An 18,679-nucleotide genomic window follows, 5' to 3' on the forward strand; every position below is an offset into this window, starting at 1 on the left:
GAATGTTTCTATAAGAACTTAATAACATATATATGATAATGTTAGTATCTATAAAATTGAAATAACAGCTGTACACAAGAAGGATCTACTTATTGGGTACAAATAAAAATTAATGTGCATAAAACTCAAAACGAAATAAAATCATATTGTAAATAATTCATCACAATTTCAAAAACTACAAACCTATCTTCAGAAAGAGTAACCATGCAAAAACCAGGAAACCAGTTGTTTATTGGAAGACAATCTCAGGAGCAAAAATCCAACTGATAACATTGAATTAATTGGATATATGACATCATATACATCTCAATACATTAACAACACTGGCCTTAAAGGCCTCCAGCCTCCACAGTCTATACACTTGTGCATTTTTTTTTTTCCATTCCTGATTTCAATCTTCCTCTCATAGTCTGCAGCTCTATCTCTGTGTCCAAAAAAAGTGCTTCATTAGTTTTGGCCGTCTGCAGTAGTTATGGCACTCAGCAAGTAACAGAATAAATTGCCTCAGCTCAACTAAACGTCGTCCCCATGTGCATACAGTACTTACAATCATGCTACAAGATGTTCTGCATTTGGTGGTACAGAATCCTTTTAAGTAAAAATGACAGTAAAAGACAAATGCATCCACAACATATGAAACCATGATTTAGCCCAATAGCCCTCGACAATGAGATTTTTGTTGAGATGATTTACAATGACAGCAACAAAACAGGCCCCAGTACACCAAGTAATATTTTGCTAATGCTTTTTTCTTCAAATTATAAATATTTACAGGGTCTAGACTTTTGTAAGAAGAAAATAAAAATCCCTTTTTGGGCTTTGATATTTAATTCACTGTTAAATTTATGCCTGTCATGAGTTGGCACTCCTTCATTTTCAAGTTTCTTAAGGTAAAAAGTTGAGAACCACTGATGAAGCCTAACACAAACTACCAATGTATCATGGTCAGTGCATATTACTGAAAATGTAATTTCAGCTGTTTTATTATTCTATACATCTTGAAAGACATAATGTCATAATACAGAATGAAATAATCAGAGACATTTTGATGATGAAGATAAACGCCTTTTTTTTTTTTCCTCACATAAGACAGAACACAGTTTTGGCTGATCAAATCTCCATCCTTAAACAACATTGTAGAGAAGTGGCACACACACAGGAATTATGGCAACATCACATTTAAAAGTTTGACAAATTCAGATGGAGAGAGAAACAGTTCTCATGCGAAACTTGCATCATTTTGAACGTCAAGTTTGTAAAAAAAAAAAAAACCCAACCATTTTCACAAAACTCGTATCGCTGAGAAGTTTACAGCTCACATCTCTTTTAAAACCACCTACGCCTTTTTCCTGAAAAGGCGTGGAGCCTCTGCCTCATCAGTTGTGGCTCGGCCGAGCTGAGGTCGGGCGACAGCTCTTGAAAATGGCCTTCGATGTCATTGGTCCCAGTGAAATAGGCCAGGCGACTACTGCTTCATGGTGTTCTTGATTGTCCACCTCTGCCCGGAGCAGGGCTGCAGGACCAGCAGGTGGCCAAAGTAAACGTTAGCCGGCACCACCTCCAGACAGCGTCCCGTGGCTCGATTTATGATCGATTCATTCTGCAGGGCAGGAGGACAGACAGAGGTTTTACAGACGGCCTGTGTAACATGTGTGACTGTGACAGGAGCCAGGCCAGATGTGGACAGATGTTCTTCATGTACTCTTCTCAGGTAATGTAGTAATTATAGTGTTATAATCCTTAAAAATGAACAAAATAACATATTGACCACTTAATACTTGAACCAATATGTTTCTAACATGTTAATGTAATTAAATAATTGCCACATTAGTAATCAGTAACACTATTGCCATAAATAAGACCCCTGTAGGAAATAAAAACCTCTCTCTACTAGACTCTGGTCTGCTTTTCATGCTGTGACACAGGATCGATATGGCAGAGGGTCTGCTGTGTTATCTGTGTGAGTGCTCTTCTCCAAGAATAAATACAACTAAAAGCTTTGACTCTTAAGCTTTTAAAGTTTCTCAGGTGGAACTGAAAGACTGATGGAAAAATTACTTGCAAAAGGTTTTTGTCTACAGTTAAGAACCTGAAAATAAATACATAAAGGGTACCTGTCCTTGAAAATGGGCTCATTAGTTTAGAGAAATTACACTGTAAACAGATGACAAATTAGTTTGACAACTGGTGTTTAAAGGTGCCACATGAAGATGTATTAAGCACAATATTTTCTCAAGTAAATTTCCTTAATCTACCTAAAACAGCTTAGCAGAGTAAAGGTGTGATCCTATTTAAACCCACAAATTGCACACTCACTCTAACCTGTGCTTGTCTCTATTGTTGACATCAGGTTACATTGTTTTAGCACACACAAAACAACACAGTTCTGCTTTTCTTTTTAACAAACACAAAGAAAACTGTTCTCCTTCTATTCCGTACCTGAGAGAAATGCCACGTCTTCTGCTTCACATTGGTCACTTTGTCACAGTTGAGGAGTTGAGGAAAGCTGCTCATCTGATCGTCCACCACACAGCGAGTGTCCTCCCCGGTGCTGCCCAGAGGGCCCAGGAACAGCTGACCCTCTTTGGTATAACGTCCCAGCTGAGGGAAGAGACAGAGACAACACACACTCAACAGTCTGAAGGTCTGAAAATCTGAAACATGATGCACTGTGTAGTATTCATGTTACTCAAGTATTTTAGTGAACTAATGTGACTAAATATGATGTAACTAACCTAAAATAGCTTTACAATAATAAAATTAAAGTAAAGAAATACACAAATAAATATTGAAATGATGTTCCTTTTTCTCAGTCTCATAAAAATGACAGTTTGTTCACATTGGTTGTTCACTCTAACAGTTATTACTCTAGCTGCAATTTGCTCAAGATTGCACCTCCAGTTTTTTTTTTTTTTTTTTTTTTTTTTTTTACTTTTAGCCGATTTGTCCTCAGAATCATTAAGCTTCTGAGTCAGGCAGGAACTTCGCTTTATTCTCCAGGCTATCTCTTGCCTGCTTTGAACAGAAGGAACATATTGTCCTAAAATGAGGCATAACATGTCTGTACTGAGAGGACCATGTGGTATACTGTATTTTCCTGTAATACACAATTGTCTTATCAGTCTAAAATACAGTGTTTTTTAAACAACGACCCAGCCCATTTAGATCCCAAAGATTAGGTTGTCCAAATGGAATTCCAGCATTGTCTGGTATGGAAACACAGGAAGTGATAAAATAAAACTCCACACGTATGTATCACACAAACACAAAGCGTGAGTAAAAAGTTAGCAACATCAAGATTGTCCTTAAACTGCCATGGCCTCCCAGTGTTGCTGAGTCTCTCCTTGTATTGGCCCAGAGACGACTGTTGCACCTGTACAGAAATGTTAACAACTGTACCTTGTGTTTGCAGTGCAAGAGCGAGGTGTTGTAGAAATATTTTGTGCTTAAAATCCCATGCCAACTGTAGACTCTAATGAAGTGTGAGTGAGATAAAGCTGCAATGATTAAAATATTCGGAAACTTAAAAATTAACCTGAAATGCGTCTTGTGTCAAAAGGGTGATATTTTGTTGTACTCACTAATAGAATTTAAGTTACATTTAGTCCTGACGGCTTTTAGGATTTTACTTCTGGAGTCTGACCTGCCTCCCTGAATCACCTGTTTACCACTCCGAGCTAAAAAGAGATGCCCCGTGGGCCGAACGGCTGGGGAACTGACACTGGCTGACTCAGGACTTCAGCACAAAAAGTGCAACATGTCAACATTTTTATCCTGACAGCAGAACTTTCTCCTGAGAGGGTTTCAGCTCAGGCTGTGCGAGAAACACAGCTGTAAATCATGTCACTGGTGAAACTCACTAATGAGTTGTTTGTGTTTTGGAGAAAGAAGCAGAGACAGTGGTGAGAGATGCACTCTGTGGCAGTTTTGTTGGGCGTGTCGTGACTGTGTTGTACCTGAGGACCCCATCCATGACATGGATGCAGGGTGGCCGTGTGGTTCTCCTTCATGCCCTGATCCATACACAGATGGCTCACTTTAGAGTTACGAATCTGAAATCAAAAAGCGTCATTGAAAATCAACCTCGGTTTCACTTTGCACAATGTTTGTTCATCTTTTTATTAAGTCCTAATATTCCCAAACAGTATTTAGATATTCCCAAAAAACCATGGCCCCCATCAGTGAATCAGCATGACTGTATATCTGTAAGATACCAATCTGGTTCTAAAATACAGAGTGGAGGGAGTGCTTTCTAGTAGTCTTTTTGTTTCGGGGTTGAGAGATTTTCCATGAACCCCTCAGGGTTTATTTGTCTGACTCATCGCTCACTCATCTGTTTGCAGTGGTTTCATTCAGTAGTGCAAATGTACCAAACCTTAGATGTACAAGCTTCTTTTTCCAGCTTCTCACTCCCTTCATGTCAGTTTGACTGCTGGCTCACCTCGCCATAGAACAGCGTGTTGTTGTACCTCCTCATCTCTGGGTAAACGTTGTCGAGGTACCACTCAAAGCTCTTACACTGCAGACTCTTCCTCAGGGCAACCCTCTGAGAGATGTCTCCGTAATCAATACCGTGGTTCTGTTATGAGAGCAAGAAGTCATAAAGGGAAGTCCTTGCTTTACAAAGATCTTTTTTCCACATGAATTCTTAAAATAGCAATCCAGAAAACTTTAATGTAAATGCCCATTTTCTCTCACCTCCATTGGGATGTTCCAGGCCAAGTAGACATTGGATTTGTACTCATCCATCCAGACCTCAGCCACGCGAAGAGCATTGCGCCGTGTGTGGAAAGCTATGTTACTGTGGTAGGGTTTCTTGATCCGTGCAATGTGAGCCACCCTGGAACAAGGCAGCACTTCCATACTACCTCCACACAGCCACACCTGCAAGGTTGATGGTATTACAGAGTAGAGAAATTAAATTAAGGCTGTACTAATGCATTTTTGGTCACTAGAGAGAAAAAAAACACTAATGCAAGTTGACAGCTACACAACCACCACGATATCAAGACTAAAAGCAGAGACAGAGCAACATTAGCATTTATTTAGAGTTGTTTTTCTAGTATTCATTCTTTTAGCATCGGTTTGGTCTCCACCAACTCCAGAGAAAAATGTATTCCTCTTTAGATCTTTCACCATCTAGCCCTTTAATTTGTCTCCCAATTGGCACTGTACAGGTAGGATAAAATGACTTATCAGACCTTCCTACTAAAAACAGCTTCCTAAGGCTGAATCAATACTGAAAACGTGTCATGAACTGAAACACAGAGTCAAAAGATACCTAAAAGTCACAGTAGAGCTGCCGTGTTGGGTATTAATTCTGTAACTTAGGCACTATATAGGATCAGGTTTAACATAGTAGACTTGACTAATCTAACAATGAAAAGTGAATAAAAACACTACAGTCAAACCTGTGATAAATCTTACACCAAGAGAAAATTCATGAATTTTACCTCATGTAATGTCTGAGGACCAGCAGTTTTGAGTACCGATGATGAGTTCATGATCTGACAATATGAGATTTTCTGAAGCACAAGAACTTCATAGTAAGACATGCTTTCTTCCATCTTAGTAAAAACAGCAAAATAACCCTGGAGAACAACAACAAACTCTCCAGTCTCTCAAAATGTACAGTCCTCTTCCTGTTCTATGTGACCTATTTATCTCTATTGCCCTGCTGTGAGCTGCACACACAGGACTGGTCCTCCAGGACTCTTAATGGGGCCTCATTTATCAGCTGTGCCACGCTACGGTGGCCACTGCTCCACTTAAAACCTACAGGGGTAAAGAGGGAACAGGAACGAGAGGAAACTGGGTGACACACAAACCCTGATGCCCAATTCGATGTTCTCCCCTCCATAGACATCCATGCCTGAGTCGAGCAGGCCGAGCTCGCCAAAGTAATCGCGGTTAGCCACGAAGGAGCAGCCAATCATGGCGGGAGTCCTGCAGTGAGGAAAAGAGATCAATATGAACTGTGGCAAAGAGGCTTTGCACATGCATATGCAAAACTGGGTCTTCCAAAAAAATGTTTTTAAATCACAAGAACTGTTAAAAAAATAAGCCTGTGCATTTGAATGTGCAAATGCAAACAAAAATCTACATCCTATATCTACATACTATGTCCTTTGATGCTTCATATAAGTGTGTGTTTATATAGGTGAAGCTGGCTTGCCTGATGGGAGCAGACATGTCCCCCTCGTCCCACCATTGTTTTGGTGGATTGATGTACATGCACCACAGCTCCCAGTTGTAGCCATGGCCCGAGTTCTCGTAGCGCTCCACCTCGAATGTGTCATGCTTGATGTTGTCGATGGAGGGCAGAATGATCCTCTTGTGGTCATCTTTTATTCTGGCCAGAACTGGCTCGGCCCTAAACCAAAGCGCAAGCACACACATGCACGCTTTAGAGACACACACTAAACCACGGACAGCACAGGGCTTCTCTTAAGATCTCCTCACTCTCACCCCCACTTCAGTCGATTAGAAAGTCCCTCAAGTTGCACCAACTTTATTACTAATTCTATTTGATTCAGCTCAGTGCAGCTCTGGAGGGCATGTGTCTATTTATGCTGAGTGAACTGGGTTGTGTACATACCCTAAAGTACACACGGCACTGGAAAACGAATAGAAGACCTACAAAAAGGTGTCAGTGGGATGTGGCAAAAATAATGTAGAATTCAAGTGTTTACGTCTTGGCCAAATCAGTTTCATCTCTTAAATGTTCCCTCAAATGTACTTTTAAAAACCACTTCCTAGCAATGTCCTCTTTATTACTCGCTTTATGTTTTGTTTGTTTTTTTATGAGGTGTATGTCCTACAGCATCTTTTAATCCTTACTCCACAGGCTCTACCCTTCTCCTTCTCTCCTTATCTTAAAACCTCTCAGGTGTGAAATTGCTTTTTGTGTGTTCACTTTGCGCTGCCTCTGCTTTCCTTTGTTCTCTCATTCAATGATTCTGTAAAGCACCTCCAAACTTTCTTTTAAAGGTGATACATAAAGTCTATTATTGTTATTGCTGTTATCACAATTTGTAATTCAGCGGGTCTTACCCTATTAGGTTTGGATTACCGACTTCCAATATTCATCAGTGTAGAAGTGAAGTTCATTTTTCAGAGGATCTGTTTACATTGCAGGCATCATATCGTAACAGTAGGTGTCAATGATTATCCCATTCAGATTCCAGACTTACGCACCAGGATGGTGTGAACTCCACGTGGGCATCAAAAAATCCCGTCACCTCGGCAGTGGCCACCTTCCAGCCCTCGATTCTGGCCCGGATCAGTCCCTCTCTCTTTTGGTTCCTGACGATCTTCACCAGGCCGGGGTAGCGCTTGTTCACATATTCCTCCAGCGGTCCTTTCAGCTGCTCTGTAGTCCGGAAAAAGGGAATAATACACCAAACAAAACACTGTTAAAGACGGTTAGAGAGACTGTCCTTAAATCTGAGATCACAGCATCATCCTTCATGCTGACGAGTCCTTGAACAACTTCATGAAGCCCTGCCAACTCCTGAAGAAGAACTGATCATTTCTCTACAGCACTCAGTAACATTTTTATGTTACTACAGACTGGGGATTAGAAATAGATAATAAAACTTAAGATGGGTGACAATTAAAGGAAAAACCAACAGAAAGGTATTGAGCCAATATAAGTTGCCAGATTTGTTTCAATGCTCCTTGGCTATGGTTCTACAAATCTCTGGAACTCTACTGGGGGGATGGAACACCATTCCTTCATAAGATATTCCCTGATTTGGTGTTTTGATGATGGTGGTGGAGAGCACCATCACAACTCTGCTCAGTTGTGTTCAGATTTGGAGACTGTGAAGACCATAGTACAGGATTCACATCATTTTCATACTCATCAGACCATTCAGTGACCACTTGTGTCCTATGGATTGGGGAACAGTCATCCTGTTTAATTTTTCAAGTTCTTCCTCTAATTTGCCACCCCGTCTTTATGAGTTTTCACAAAAGGTATTTACATCTTTGGAAATCTGCCCACTAGCCCTACTTTACTCTCTGACACTTCTCTACTCAAATCATAGGTACGTGACTCATAAATAACTTGCTCAGGGTGGTGAGTCCGTTGTATCCTAAGAATGAAATAGCATTTAAGCTCAGAACTAGACGTTAAAAATTTGTAGTCGCAAATTAATTCTGAATTTTTCTACACAAAGGCCATTTTCTTTTTTTAATATCTATGTGCTGTTATCTGTGGTCATTGATGATCTTTCTTTGTTTCAGAAGTGCTAAAAACCTGTGCACCACGGCTCTAGAGAGTTGGAATAACTTTTTTTTAGAGGTTCAACATAATTAAGTAACTGATTCATTTAAGAAACTATAACTGCAAAGTGGTTACATTTTAATTTGAATAATGGTATTTCTATTCTATGGTATTTATAAGGTGAGGGACATTTCACATTTTTCATGGCTTGATTACAGTTCAGCAGTTCAGCACAGTCCAGACTCCAAATTAATGTTCCAAGGTAAAATCGGTTATACAAATGACTATATAAGCTCACCACTGTGATGTATATGTTCGCATATATTGTCATATTGTGCCCTATCACCAGACACACAAAGACATAAACAACTGCAGAAAAAGCTCCACCACAAGCGCACAATGATGAGTTTTTATTAAAACAAATGACACGCACAGACAGAGAAACACAAAGATGACATAGTTCTGTTCTCTCTTCTCCCTGTGGTGCTGTTTTGAGCTCCAGCAGACTCCAAACAACACCAAAGGGAGTCTGCGGCTTCCTGAGCATCAACGACCGCTCCACCTTTGATCTCTCAATCATCTCATCAGCCTTTTCCCCAAACACTCACAACCCTTCTTCCTCTGCATCGCAAACACACACACACACACACACACACACACACACTTAAAAATTCCCTTAAACAAAAACACATTTCTCATGCTCTGTGTTTTCTATTTCTTTTCTCTCTGCCTCTCTTTACTTCTGTCTCACTCACACACACTCTTGATCACAAACTCATTCCCCATGCTGTGTCTTCTCTCTCTCTCTCACACACACACACACACACACACACCACATTATTCATACACACTCAGCTGTGTACAATGCAAGGCCACGGAGCTGAGCGACTCAGGCAGGCAGTGAGAGTGGGGAGTGTTATTTGTTTGCGTGCCTCCCCCTCTGCGCCGCTGCAATCTCTTCCCCTCTGTGATTGATAGCTGGCTTCCAGCCAACCACAAGTCAAGTGAGAGAGGAGTGGAGGGGTGGTGGCGGAGGTCCACTGTCTTCTCTCCTCTCACTCTTCCTCTCTCTCCCACCAGGTTCCTCAGATACTTTTAAATGATGATGTTGACATTATTTTTTGTTTTAACTTTTGTCCACCAATTCCACAAAAACACAAATTAACTAATTTGTACTAACAAATGTTAATGTTAATGAGGCCAGAGCCTGCTAATAGAACCATTTCTCTGTACCTTAGGACCTCCATTGGGTCCACTGGGTGACATGTTCCTTCATCATCGTCAGTGTAGTTTACTGAGTCAGTCCCTTGTACACTGCCCTGCTTCAAGAAAGGCACACAAGAGCAAAAACTTTGACCTAACAACTGTATTTGGAGATAAAACCAAAAGTAAGATCACCTGCAATGTCACTAATAATCCATCTTTTGACCGAGTGTGTACACTGTGAAGGATTTTTACAACTGAAAGTTTGGGTAAAAATGTTACCATTTGCCTTTGTTTTCTCTGAGTGCTTGTGTTTTTCTTGCCCATTTACACTTCTAAAAACTTTAGATCTCAGAAATCAGCTTTGTGTGTACAATCTAATTTTAGGAATAATATTAAAAATGGCAAAAATAAGACCTAATTTTAATAAACCTGAAATCCTGAATCCTTTAATCATGGCTGAAACTAGTCCACAACAAATCCAGTATTTGCTATTTACTATTTCCTGCTTGAGTAATGATACTCCAGCTCCCAGATCTTTTTATGGGATTATTTTAGAAAATTAAATCATGTACTTGTGACACATTTCTATAGATTTATGTCCTTAGTAGAAACCAATGAGCTTTGGGCTGAGTGAAGCAGACAGGGTAGGAAAGTCAGAGCATGTTGAGTGACAGACTAAGACATTGTCGGTTTTGGACTTTTCATGGGATTTGTTGACAATAAGAAGAACAATATTAGCAGCCTCATCCTTTAAAGCCTCGACTATCTCATCTCTCTCTTCCGGTTTCCTCATTATTTGTCTTTGCTTTCCATTCGGTTACATTGCTCCCTCTCTCTCTCCCTGCCGGATATCCATCGCCTTGTACTCTCTCTCTCTCCTCCTGTCTGTCCGACCTCATTTATCTTAGAGCCTCCCTGTCTCTCATCCTTTCCCTCTCTCTCTCTCTCTGCCACTTTCTCTAATAGCCTGGTTTGCTCTCCCGGCCTCTCCTTTCATTCTCAGATACTTCTTCATCTCTGCCTCACTCATCTTTCTCCTCCCCTCCTTTTCATTTTGCTTATTTTCAAAAACCTTCAGACCTCCTCACTCTGTGATGTTTCTGCCTCTCTTTTAGTTTCATCCCTTCTTTCCGCAGACACACACTCCTTGCTCTTTATTTTCCTCATACCTCTTCTCTCCTTTTCGCTTTGCTTGGTTCGTCTCTTCTCTGTCCCTTCATCTCACAAAGCCCGACTTGGCAGCCATGCCCAATAAATAAGACAGGACATCTCTACCGTGACATCCAATTGTGGCACTCCACCTCTATCTGCCTGTCTGCACCGCAAAAATTCAGCACCATCAGTCACCTCAGCAAATGCTGCTCCTCAAAAGCAATGACCACGGCTTTTATCAAGGAGACCTTGCCATGCCAACAAAGTCTGACGCCTTTGTCCAATTAGCAACATACACATACATGTAATGAGTATGAACAGAAGCTTTATGTTGTGTGTTGAGTGTGTAAGGCGTTGCTACAACCTACTCTTTGAATGCTGGAGATGAGAGACAAATAATACAAATAATCTTTTAATATGGAAAAGAGTGTAGGTGCTGCTGCTATGTTACATGTAGTAATAATAACATATATGTAGAAGCCTACATGTTTAGATAATTTTCTACTGAATAGATGATAACTTTTGTTAGTTGTCCATATTTTGAGGAATATTAGCTTCCTGTCAGAGAGATAGATGACAATATTGATACCATACTTATGTCTGTCCGTTAAATGACGGCTGCATAGAGTTAACTTCCAGGAGTCTACGCTGGTTGCCTGGCAACTGCTCAGAGCCAAGAAATAGTCCAAAATAGAGAGCCCTGTAAAACTTTAGTTTTTGTCCGCAGAAAAGATATGACAAGTTAATCAGTTGGTTTTAGAGGTGTTGTTAGGAGCAGTTTGTTACTACTGGACACAGCCAGGTGTTTCTCACTGTCTCTGGTCTTTGGGCTAAGCTACGCTAACCGCCTCTGGCTGTAGCTTCTGATTGCCTGTACAAACATGAGAGTGGTAAAAAAAAAAAAGGAATTAAGTGTATTACCCCAAAATGTCAAACTCTTCCTTTAAAGCCACTATTTGATTACAGCATCTTTTTTCTAGCATACCTTTTTGTTTGTCAATTCAAGTGTGGATTGGTGCAGTCTATGAGTTGCTTTCAGCCCTGTCATCTCATGTTTATGTGTGCAATAAGCTTTATACAGTACCGGGGATTTGAAGGATGATGCTGATGATTTTATTTAAGCTGCTAATAGTCTGTGTTTTGTGCTCAATATGAATTTGTTGAAACCATGTTCACAAAAAGCCCTCTCAACACCTTGAGGTTGCTAGCTATATCTCTGTGCACATTTGCAAACTAAGCTGATGTCTAGTCATTTTTGATAGCTAAATGAAAAGAAAAAAGCAACTGGGAGACACAATACTAAACATATCTTTGCAGATAAATATACTTTATTTATCTTTAACTCTAGTGTCACTTTAATCTAATTTTCTGTACCTTTGTCCTTTGTTGACTATCAGGAGAGATCAGGCCTTGCATTGAAGCCAGAGACCTGCTGGGAGCCTGTTTTTGTACTCCTGTTGTTCTGTGCTTTCCTCATTGGGCTCTACAGGATGACGCTGTATTTTACTTGAGGTATAACAAATCATGACGATTTGGGAAAGGAAATGTTTGATTTCTACTGACCGTCATCACTGTTGTCATCCACCAGGATGATGTCTTTGAGCAAATGAGCCGGCGTGTGATTGACAGCCGAATGGACTGAGCGCAGGATCACGGACAGAGCCTCGTTGACGAAGATGAAGATGAGGGAGATCTGGGGGAGGTCTCTTGGGTAGCTGACCTTTCTGCATCTGCGGAAGAGACACACAAACACACCACAGCGTCTGTAAAATAAAACCTATTCCACTGCGTACCTGTGAGGCTGGCATTCTGGGCTTTGCACGCTTCACTTGTCTGCCATCACTGCTGCAAAAGACCAAACTGCCTCCATGGAGCTGCTGACATCTTGTTCAGTGAGGCTGAAAGGCCGCAACCATGTGCTGCTTCCTGCTAAACTATAATCACATGGATACCCCCCCCCCGACTTGGCCTATTCACAGTGTGTCTGCTGCAGATAGGAGGCCTATTTATACTGCTAGTTTGTTTAAACAGCTCTGATGAAGAGGAAAGAGGTAGGGTGAGGTTTTGTCTCTAAGTTTAGTAAGAGTGGAAGAGGAAACGCCTTCCTCTACTTGTCTTATTTCCCTTTTTATCAATAATCTTGTTTCCATGGGAAGAGAATTGTTAATTACAAGAAAATCTATAATTAATCCAGCGTTTTCATGAAAATTCATGAAGTCAGATGACACTTTTTTAAAGCTTTTTGGCAGGAAACAGATGCCAACATAGCTGTTAGTGGATTAAACATGAAGAACTTTGATGTTTGCCATCAAATTAAGCTTTTTATTTATCTATTTCAAGTCATTTATATCCTGAGGTTTTGGAAACCATTTCACAAGAAGAAGGCTTTATTTATACATCTTACTAAGATGATGATGATAATCTGTGTGTTGGAAATATATTTCAATCAGACACTTAATTCACAGAGTTTAGGACAAAAGAACATACAGCTGCAGAAAAGACATTGTGTTTGAAGAAGCTCTCCAATGAAACCAAGCGGCAGCGCAACAGTCTGAAGGGAGCGTGTTAAGAGCCCCTCAAAGGGTCTACAGAGGAAAACCCAGCAGATACATATTAGACTGATATTGAGAATATATGTAAATAATGTACAAGGCAAGAGATGCCACAGCAATTATGGTAATAAGTAAGAACAGGAGGAGGCAAGGATGGTGCAAATCAGTGTAACCAGTAACAGCAGAGTGTAGCAGACAGAGGAGAGCAGCAACATGACTGATTACAAGTGTGAGAGTGTGAGCTGTCACATTACAAGTACAGCCTCATTGACTAATCCGAATGAAACTGTAAGAGTCAGCTCATCAGCTGATGGCTCTTCTTTTTACATTTCTGCACTGCTGTTTCTTATTTATCAGCTAATAATATGTGTAATATGCCTTAAAAGACACTGAGCAAATTTAAAGCACATCCCAAAAACTACAGTGTTTTTTCTTTATACTACTTGAAGTTTAAAAATTGATCTTTGTTTCTCTTCATCTCTCCGTCTCTCGCTCTCCCTTTCTCTCACTTCATCACCACCTCCGGCTCTGCAGTGTAAAGGGACCTTCAGCCAAACATAGCAGACTCCTCAGACTCTAGCTTACATGCTGCTGCTAAGCCTAAAGATATCACACCCCAACACGCTTCACACGCCACTTTGATCCCAGCAACATAAAAGACCCCCCGAGTGACAAATGAGAGCTCTGGATTCTGAACCCCACCCCACCATCCCCAAAACACACATACACACACACAGCTGGTGGCACCCATGGGCCGAGGGGTTTCTCATCAGCAGTGATGTTCAAATAGAAGGGCTGTTACTCGCTTAACCAGTAAACTGGGCCAGAGATAGACACTTTAAAGGAGCGTTTATGGAGAAAACCTGCAGCATACACTGAGATACACAATACACTACAGAGAGCTATGTGGAGGAGTAGGAGTTGATGTATATAGGTATACATGGGCATACAGGGATATACATATGGATGTGTACATACAGATAGTTATATACAGAATGATATGCAAACACAATTTAAAGTGTACCTTATGCATCCTTAACTCAAGGACTGCCTCTCTGTTGTGGGTGTGCATGTGTGTGCAGCTGAACCTGTGTATTCATGCATGCATGCCTGCAGATCGATAGCCAGCCTGATAGTGCAACTTCATCAAAAATGACAGTGAGAGACAGTGAAGGAGAGAGAGATGGAGATTGAAAGGAACATGTGAAGTCCCATACAATGCACACTGCAAAAAGTGAATGAAGCCATGAAAAGGGTCACCAAACCAAATTTGTTTAACAGCAAAATCTTACATCTATCTATCTATTTATCTGTCTGTCTGTCTATCTGTCTGTCCATCCAGCTATCCACACACATATATAGTTTGCCTGAGTGGATCAGAATCAGCGGAGTAATATGTAATAGCTATGAATGATCCAGTTATTGTTAATCTGAATGAAACAGCTGATGCCATTCAGCTAATGCAAGTGGGACTTGGGTGCTCTGCCTGAACTATCACTACACTCCATTTAAATAATTCATCAGCATCATGTCCTTTTATAAACAATGTTCTGGTGAACAGTTTTGATAGGAACTATTTTCTGCCGAAAAAGTAGTTCCAACTAAAACTTTCACAGTGTGTTCCGCTGGGAACAGTGAGTCTGGAAAAGAACTTAACTCCTGAAAACTGTCAACACCATGAAAAAATTTCCATTCATCTCCACTGTGGTGGCAGAGATCTCAAACCTATGTGTATGATTAGATGCAACTGGGGGTACATGAGAAAATATTGACATGTGCTTACTTGCTGGGCCGGTGGTCTGGTATGGTCCGATCCAGAGAGATTCTGTCACTGAGGTATGCGTTGTAGCCATACTTCTCCCTCAGGTATTTGGCATCGCTCTCCTCAGCCGGAGACAGCGTGGCAGGTAGGCCGCCTTTACCCCGACCCCCGAAGCCCTCAATCAGGCCCAGGGATTTGGACAGACCTGGGCGAGGCGAACAAGGGAAGATTACATGTCAGGATCCTTTAGTCTGGCTTAGTCACTCTTCCTCTCAGTAACGCACTCTGTGGCTTACAGCTGATAGCCTGGCTCCCCATCACATTGCCAGCCTCACATGGACATCCAGTATGTAGTCAGTGGCTGTCAAAACAGGTGAACTTCTGAGCTGAACTCACATTATGACAAATGCTGGCACAGATTCATGCAGAATACCATCAATATAAGGCTACATTAAGTAAGGATGTGTAAAATAGGCCTATTCCAGGGCTTCCTGCTCCTACTGGGGTCAGTAGCTCCAGCGTATTCAGTCAAGAAAAATACACTTAAAGAAACCCTTTATGTGATGATGAAAGTCAGAAACCTTTCCATTTCAAGGCTGCAAGCTGCTAATGAAGCTTCAAGGCTTTCGCTGTTTTAAATTAGGGATAAAATAAGATTCTTCTTAGTGTGACTCTGTGTGTCTGTGGGTGGCAGAGTGATTAAAGTGACTATCCTTCAATGTGACAAGCTGTGCTCAAGCCTCTGTTTTGGCAAACATCCTGCTGATGAGTCCTGAAGGCACTGAATCCCTGAAAGCTCCTGCGTCTGTTGTCGACCCTGACCTTTGACCTCCCTGAGGTGGGGCTGAAAAAGTTTAAAGGAAATTTTGATTTTTTTTCTGAGGGGAAAAAACATCACAATCAGACAACAAAACAAAGTTCAAAATTTTTTTGGTCTTTTCCATAAAGTCTGGTTAACCTTGCATTGTTGCGGTAAGGAGGATGACTTAATCTACTTACCTCATCCATTTAAATCCAATATCGAAAATGATTTCATTTCAAATTTATTCAATTTTATTATTGATCTTTGCTAGCTATAGCTGCAGAGGTTAGCACATTCTTGTTAGCGGCTGGTGACATCTTCTTCAAAGGTCAGTGAAGTGGATTTCTTTCTAGCACACCTGCATTATCTTGTCAAGCATGCTTGGAAATGACTGAAATGTAATGTGACAGGTGTCTGCACAGAATGAAAGGCACAAAAATTGGCTCCCTGAGAGTTGTAAAACATTAGACAGCACTGAGGGAGTTCTTCAGAGCCTTACTCACTACTTTCTCACTTTTTCATGTCAGGGACTCCAGAGAAAGTCAAGGGAAAGTCAGATAGCATTGACTTTTCCTTCCTTTGCTGATTCCCTGGGGGGAAATCAGGTTGACATGTTATTCCAGTTTAAATGTTACACTGCTCTTTACCGTTCAACTGCCTGTACACCACGTCCTCCAGGGAGCTGAGCCTCTTCAGCAGTACTTCATGGCTGATGCTGGACCCCTGTGCCGTCCCGTTGCCCCGGGGCCTCTTCCCGTCAGCCGGAGCCTCCGGACCGGCGGCTTGGACGCTGCGTGTGTTGCACTTGGCCCAAAAAGTCATGAACCCGGCAACAGCAAGCACGTTCAGCACCAGTAAAACCCTCCATCTTCTGAACACAAAAGCCATTAAAAAGTCACCGATGTCCGGACTTCAGTGGTGGTGGAGGTGGAGGTGGTGGGAGGGTAGGGGGTGGGGGGCAGGAAGGGAGGGGGGGACAGTCTCTTGAGAAGCCGTGAAGTAGTACGTGTCACAGATTCAGGGCTCCCTCGGCTTGCGATGTGCGGAAAGCTGCAGGGATAATTCAGCAACCGGGTTAAATCGGCAGACCTTATAGACACACAGCAAAGACCCACAGAGATGCTACTGCAATTCTGAGCCATTGTACTGACTCCTTGTTATAAATCTGTTCTCTTACCATTTGGCACCGGGGTTATTTTAGGTTGCATCCCCCCTCTGAGAAAATTTGGGGCGCCTGGCCATCGGTTGTCATCCGTGTCACCGCCACTTCTTGTCTGATTTCCAGATCATGCACAGAGGATTTAAAACAAAGACACCAGCATATGCTGCGCTTGAGGAACAGATACTCTTAAATAATTTATCAGTGAGGAGATTATCAAGTCTGTCTTTTTTCCCCCCCCCCTCTTCCTTTGCGTCTAAGAGAACTCGGCAGTGATGCGACTGAGGAGTACTGCGCGCAGGAAAAATCCTCCCAGATGCTCAGAGAAAACCTGGACGTTCAGTCAACCTCTCTGCTCCCGGAAAGCCTGTTAGCACATCGTTTTCCACCCGTCACACGTTGTAATAATCACAGTGAGATTCAGCTGAGGAGACTGCTGCACGGATTACGAGCGGATAGCAGCGGCTCAAGAGACGCAGCAGCATCCTCCGGTGAAGGTAGAGATGCTCCGGGAACGCAGCGGCAGCAGAACTAAAGAAATGCGTCCTGGTTTCTCGTTTTCCTTAACATTTTCACTCGTTCTGTCAAGAAACCAGCAACGTGTTACCTGTTATTCTGTACGCCCTACTTGTTTGTTGTGCCCTGTTATTTCCTCTAATTCGCCCTTATAACGTACACAGCGCTTAATAAGGGCGCGGGGAAAAACGTGGAGTGGATTCGCCGACGTTCTACTTCACAGCAGGTCAGGGGGTGGTGGGAGGGAAGGTGGGTGGAGTGTATTCTCACTGGCACCCAATTACCTAAAGTTACAGAACATTCAAATATTTTTCACACTGATTCCCACTGGTGGGGTACCTGGCTTCAGCAGGAGTTATAAATTTGATTTTTTTTTTTTTTTTTTCTTAATTCACTTGGTTAAAAATGTTTTTTACAGTTAATTTAACTTCTTTCACCCACAATCCACCCACCATGGGACAGTGTGTAAAACTGACTGCGCTTTCCAGAAATGTGATTAACCTCACAAAGACAGACAGACAGTAACCCAATTCTGCATTAAATTTGAAGTTTTCTCAGATGGTGTCCCCTCATATCAGATACACCCAGCAGCGAGAAGTTTGAGAACATCTGATCTATGACACCCAGTAGTTTCTCTATGTCCATTTTTATTTTATCAGTGGTGGAAGATCTTACTTATTTACAAGTGGCAACATTACAATATAATAATACAAGTAAAAGTACCTCATTATTTAAGCATGCAACTATTAACAGTAAAATATAGTTCATACTTATTGTGAAGAAGTGAAGGGTTAAAAGTACTGATGCATTAAGGTGTAAGCTGCATTTTAGTGTTGTACTTGCAGGTGGTACTATTTATGTAGTATTTTTTGAACCTGGGCCTTATTTTCCCATGTTTTTGGATGTGCATGACTGATGGGGACAAAAATATTACTGCTACCAGACTCCATTTACAAAAACAGTAATTTTCAAAGCAGAGGGAACTGGTAAATATGTTTAAGCAAAGATTAAGTCAGTCTGTCAGTTTGCTTGCTTGCTATAAGCTATAAACTTTTTTAGTAGTGAAGATACACCCTTGTAAACAGAGCGTGAGTGTGATTGCATTTAGTGATGAAAGGATCTTACAGAATTTGTTGCAGGAGTCTTGCTCAGGCGAAGAGAGGAGTTTTACTCTGCAGTGTCAGAGATAAAAGGAAAACTAGACTGAAGATGGTTCAGTGTGTCTTTAATCTGTTCCTCACGTAGGACTACTCATACATGGTGGACCAAGAATAGGTCCATGTGGTTCTCCATTTCTGAA

The 18,679-nt window shown here is 41.4% G+C and overlaps 1 protein-coding gene across 2 annotated transcripts; it reads right to left on the reverse strand.

Annotated features, from left to right (window-relative positions):
• Positions 1–211: 211 nt before the first annotated feature.
• Positions 212–16,653, reverse strand: galnt17 (polypeptide N-acetylgalactosaminyltransferase 17). 2 transcript variants are annotated; one of them, XM_018665538.2, is made up of 12 exons: positions 16,352–16,461; positions 15,199–15,746; positions 14,924–15,107; positions 12,152–12,318; positions 7,198–7,372; positions 6,176–6,373; positions 5,829–5,946; positions 4,699–4,884; positions 4,442–4,579; positions 3,957–4,052; positions 2,440–2,601; positions 212–1,600 (listed from the first exon to the last, which is right to left on the reverse strand). In XM_018665538.2, the coding sequence occupies exons 2-12, from the start codon at positions 15,218–15,220 to the stop codon at positions 1,466–1,468; spliced, it is 1,581 nt and encodes a 526-aa protein (XP_018521054.1). In that variant the 5' UTR covers positions 15,221–15,746; positions 16,352–16,461; the 3' UTR covers positions 212–1,465. The 2 variants fall into 2 exon arrangements, with proteins under 2 accessions (XP_018521054.1, XP_018521052.1); XM_018665536.2 differs by lacking the exon at positions 15,199–15,746 and having other exon boundaries at positions 16,352–16,653.
• Between the last annotated feature and the right edge of the window lie 2,026 nt (positions 16,654–18,679).

This window comes from Lates calcarifer, linkage group LG21, assembly GCF_001640805.2.
Source record: "Lates calcarifer isolate ASB-BC8 linkage group LG21, TLL_Latcal_v3, whole genome shotgun sequence".
In the NCBI taxonomy this organism is placed as follows: Eukaryota; Metazoa; Chordata; class Actinopteri; family Centropomidae; genus Lates; species Lates calcarifer.

Coding starts and splice junctions, on each gene's coding strand:
- galnt17 (XM_018665536.2), bottom strand. CDS start 16,592: ATGGCTTTTGTGTTCAGAAGATGGAGGGTTTTACTGGTGCTGAACGTG. Junction 6,374..7,197: donor GTGGAGTTCACACCATCCTG/GTGCGTAAGTCT, acceptor GCTTTGGTTTAG/GGCCGAGCCAGTTCTGGCCA. Junction 4,053..4,441: donor ACACGCTGTTCTATGGCGAG/GTGAGCCAGCAG, acceptor TTTTGATTTCAG/ATTCGTAACTCTAAAGTGAG.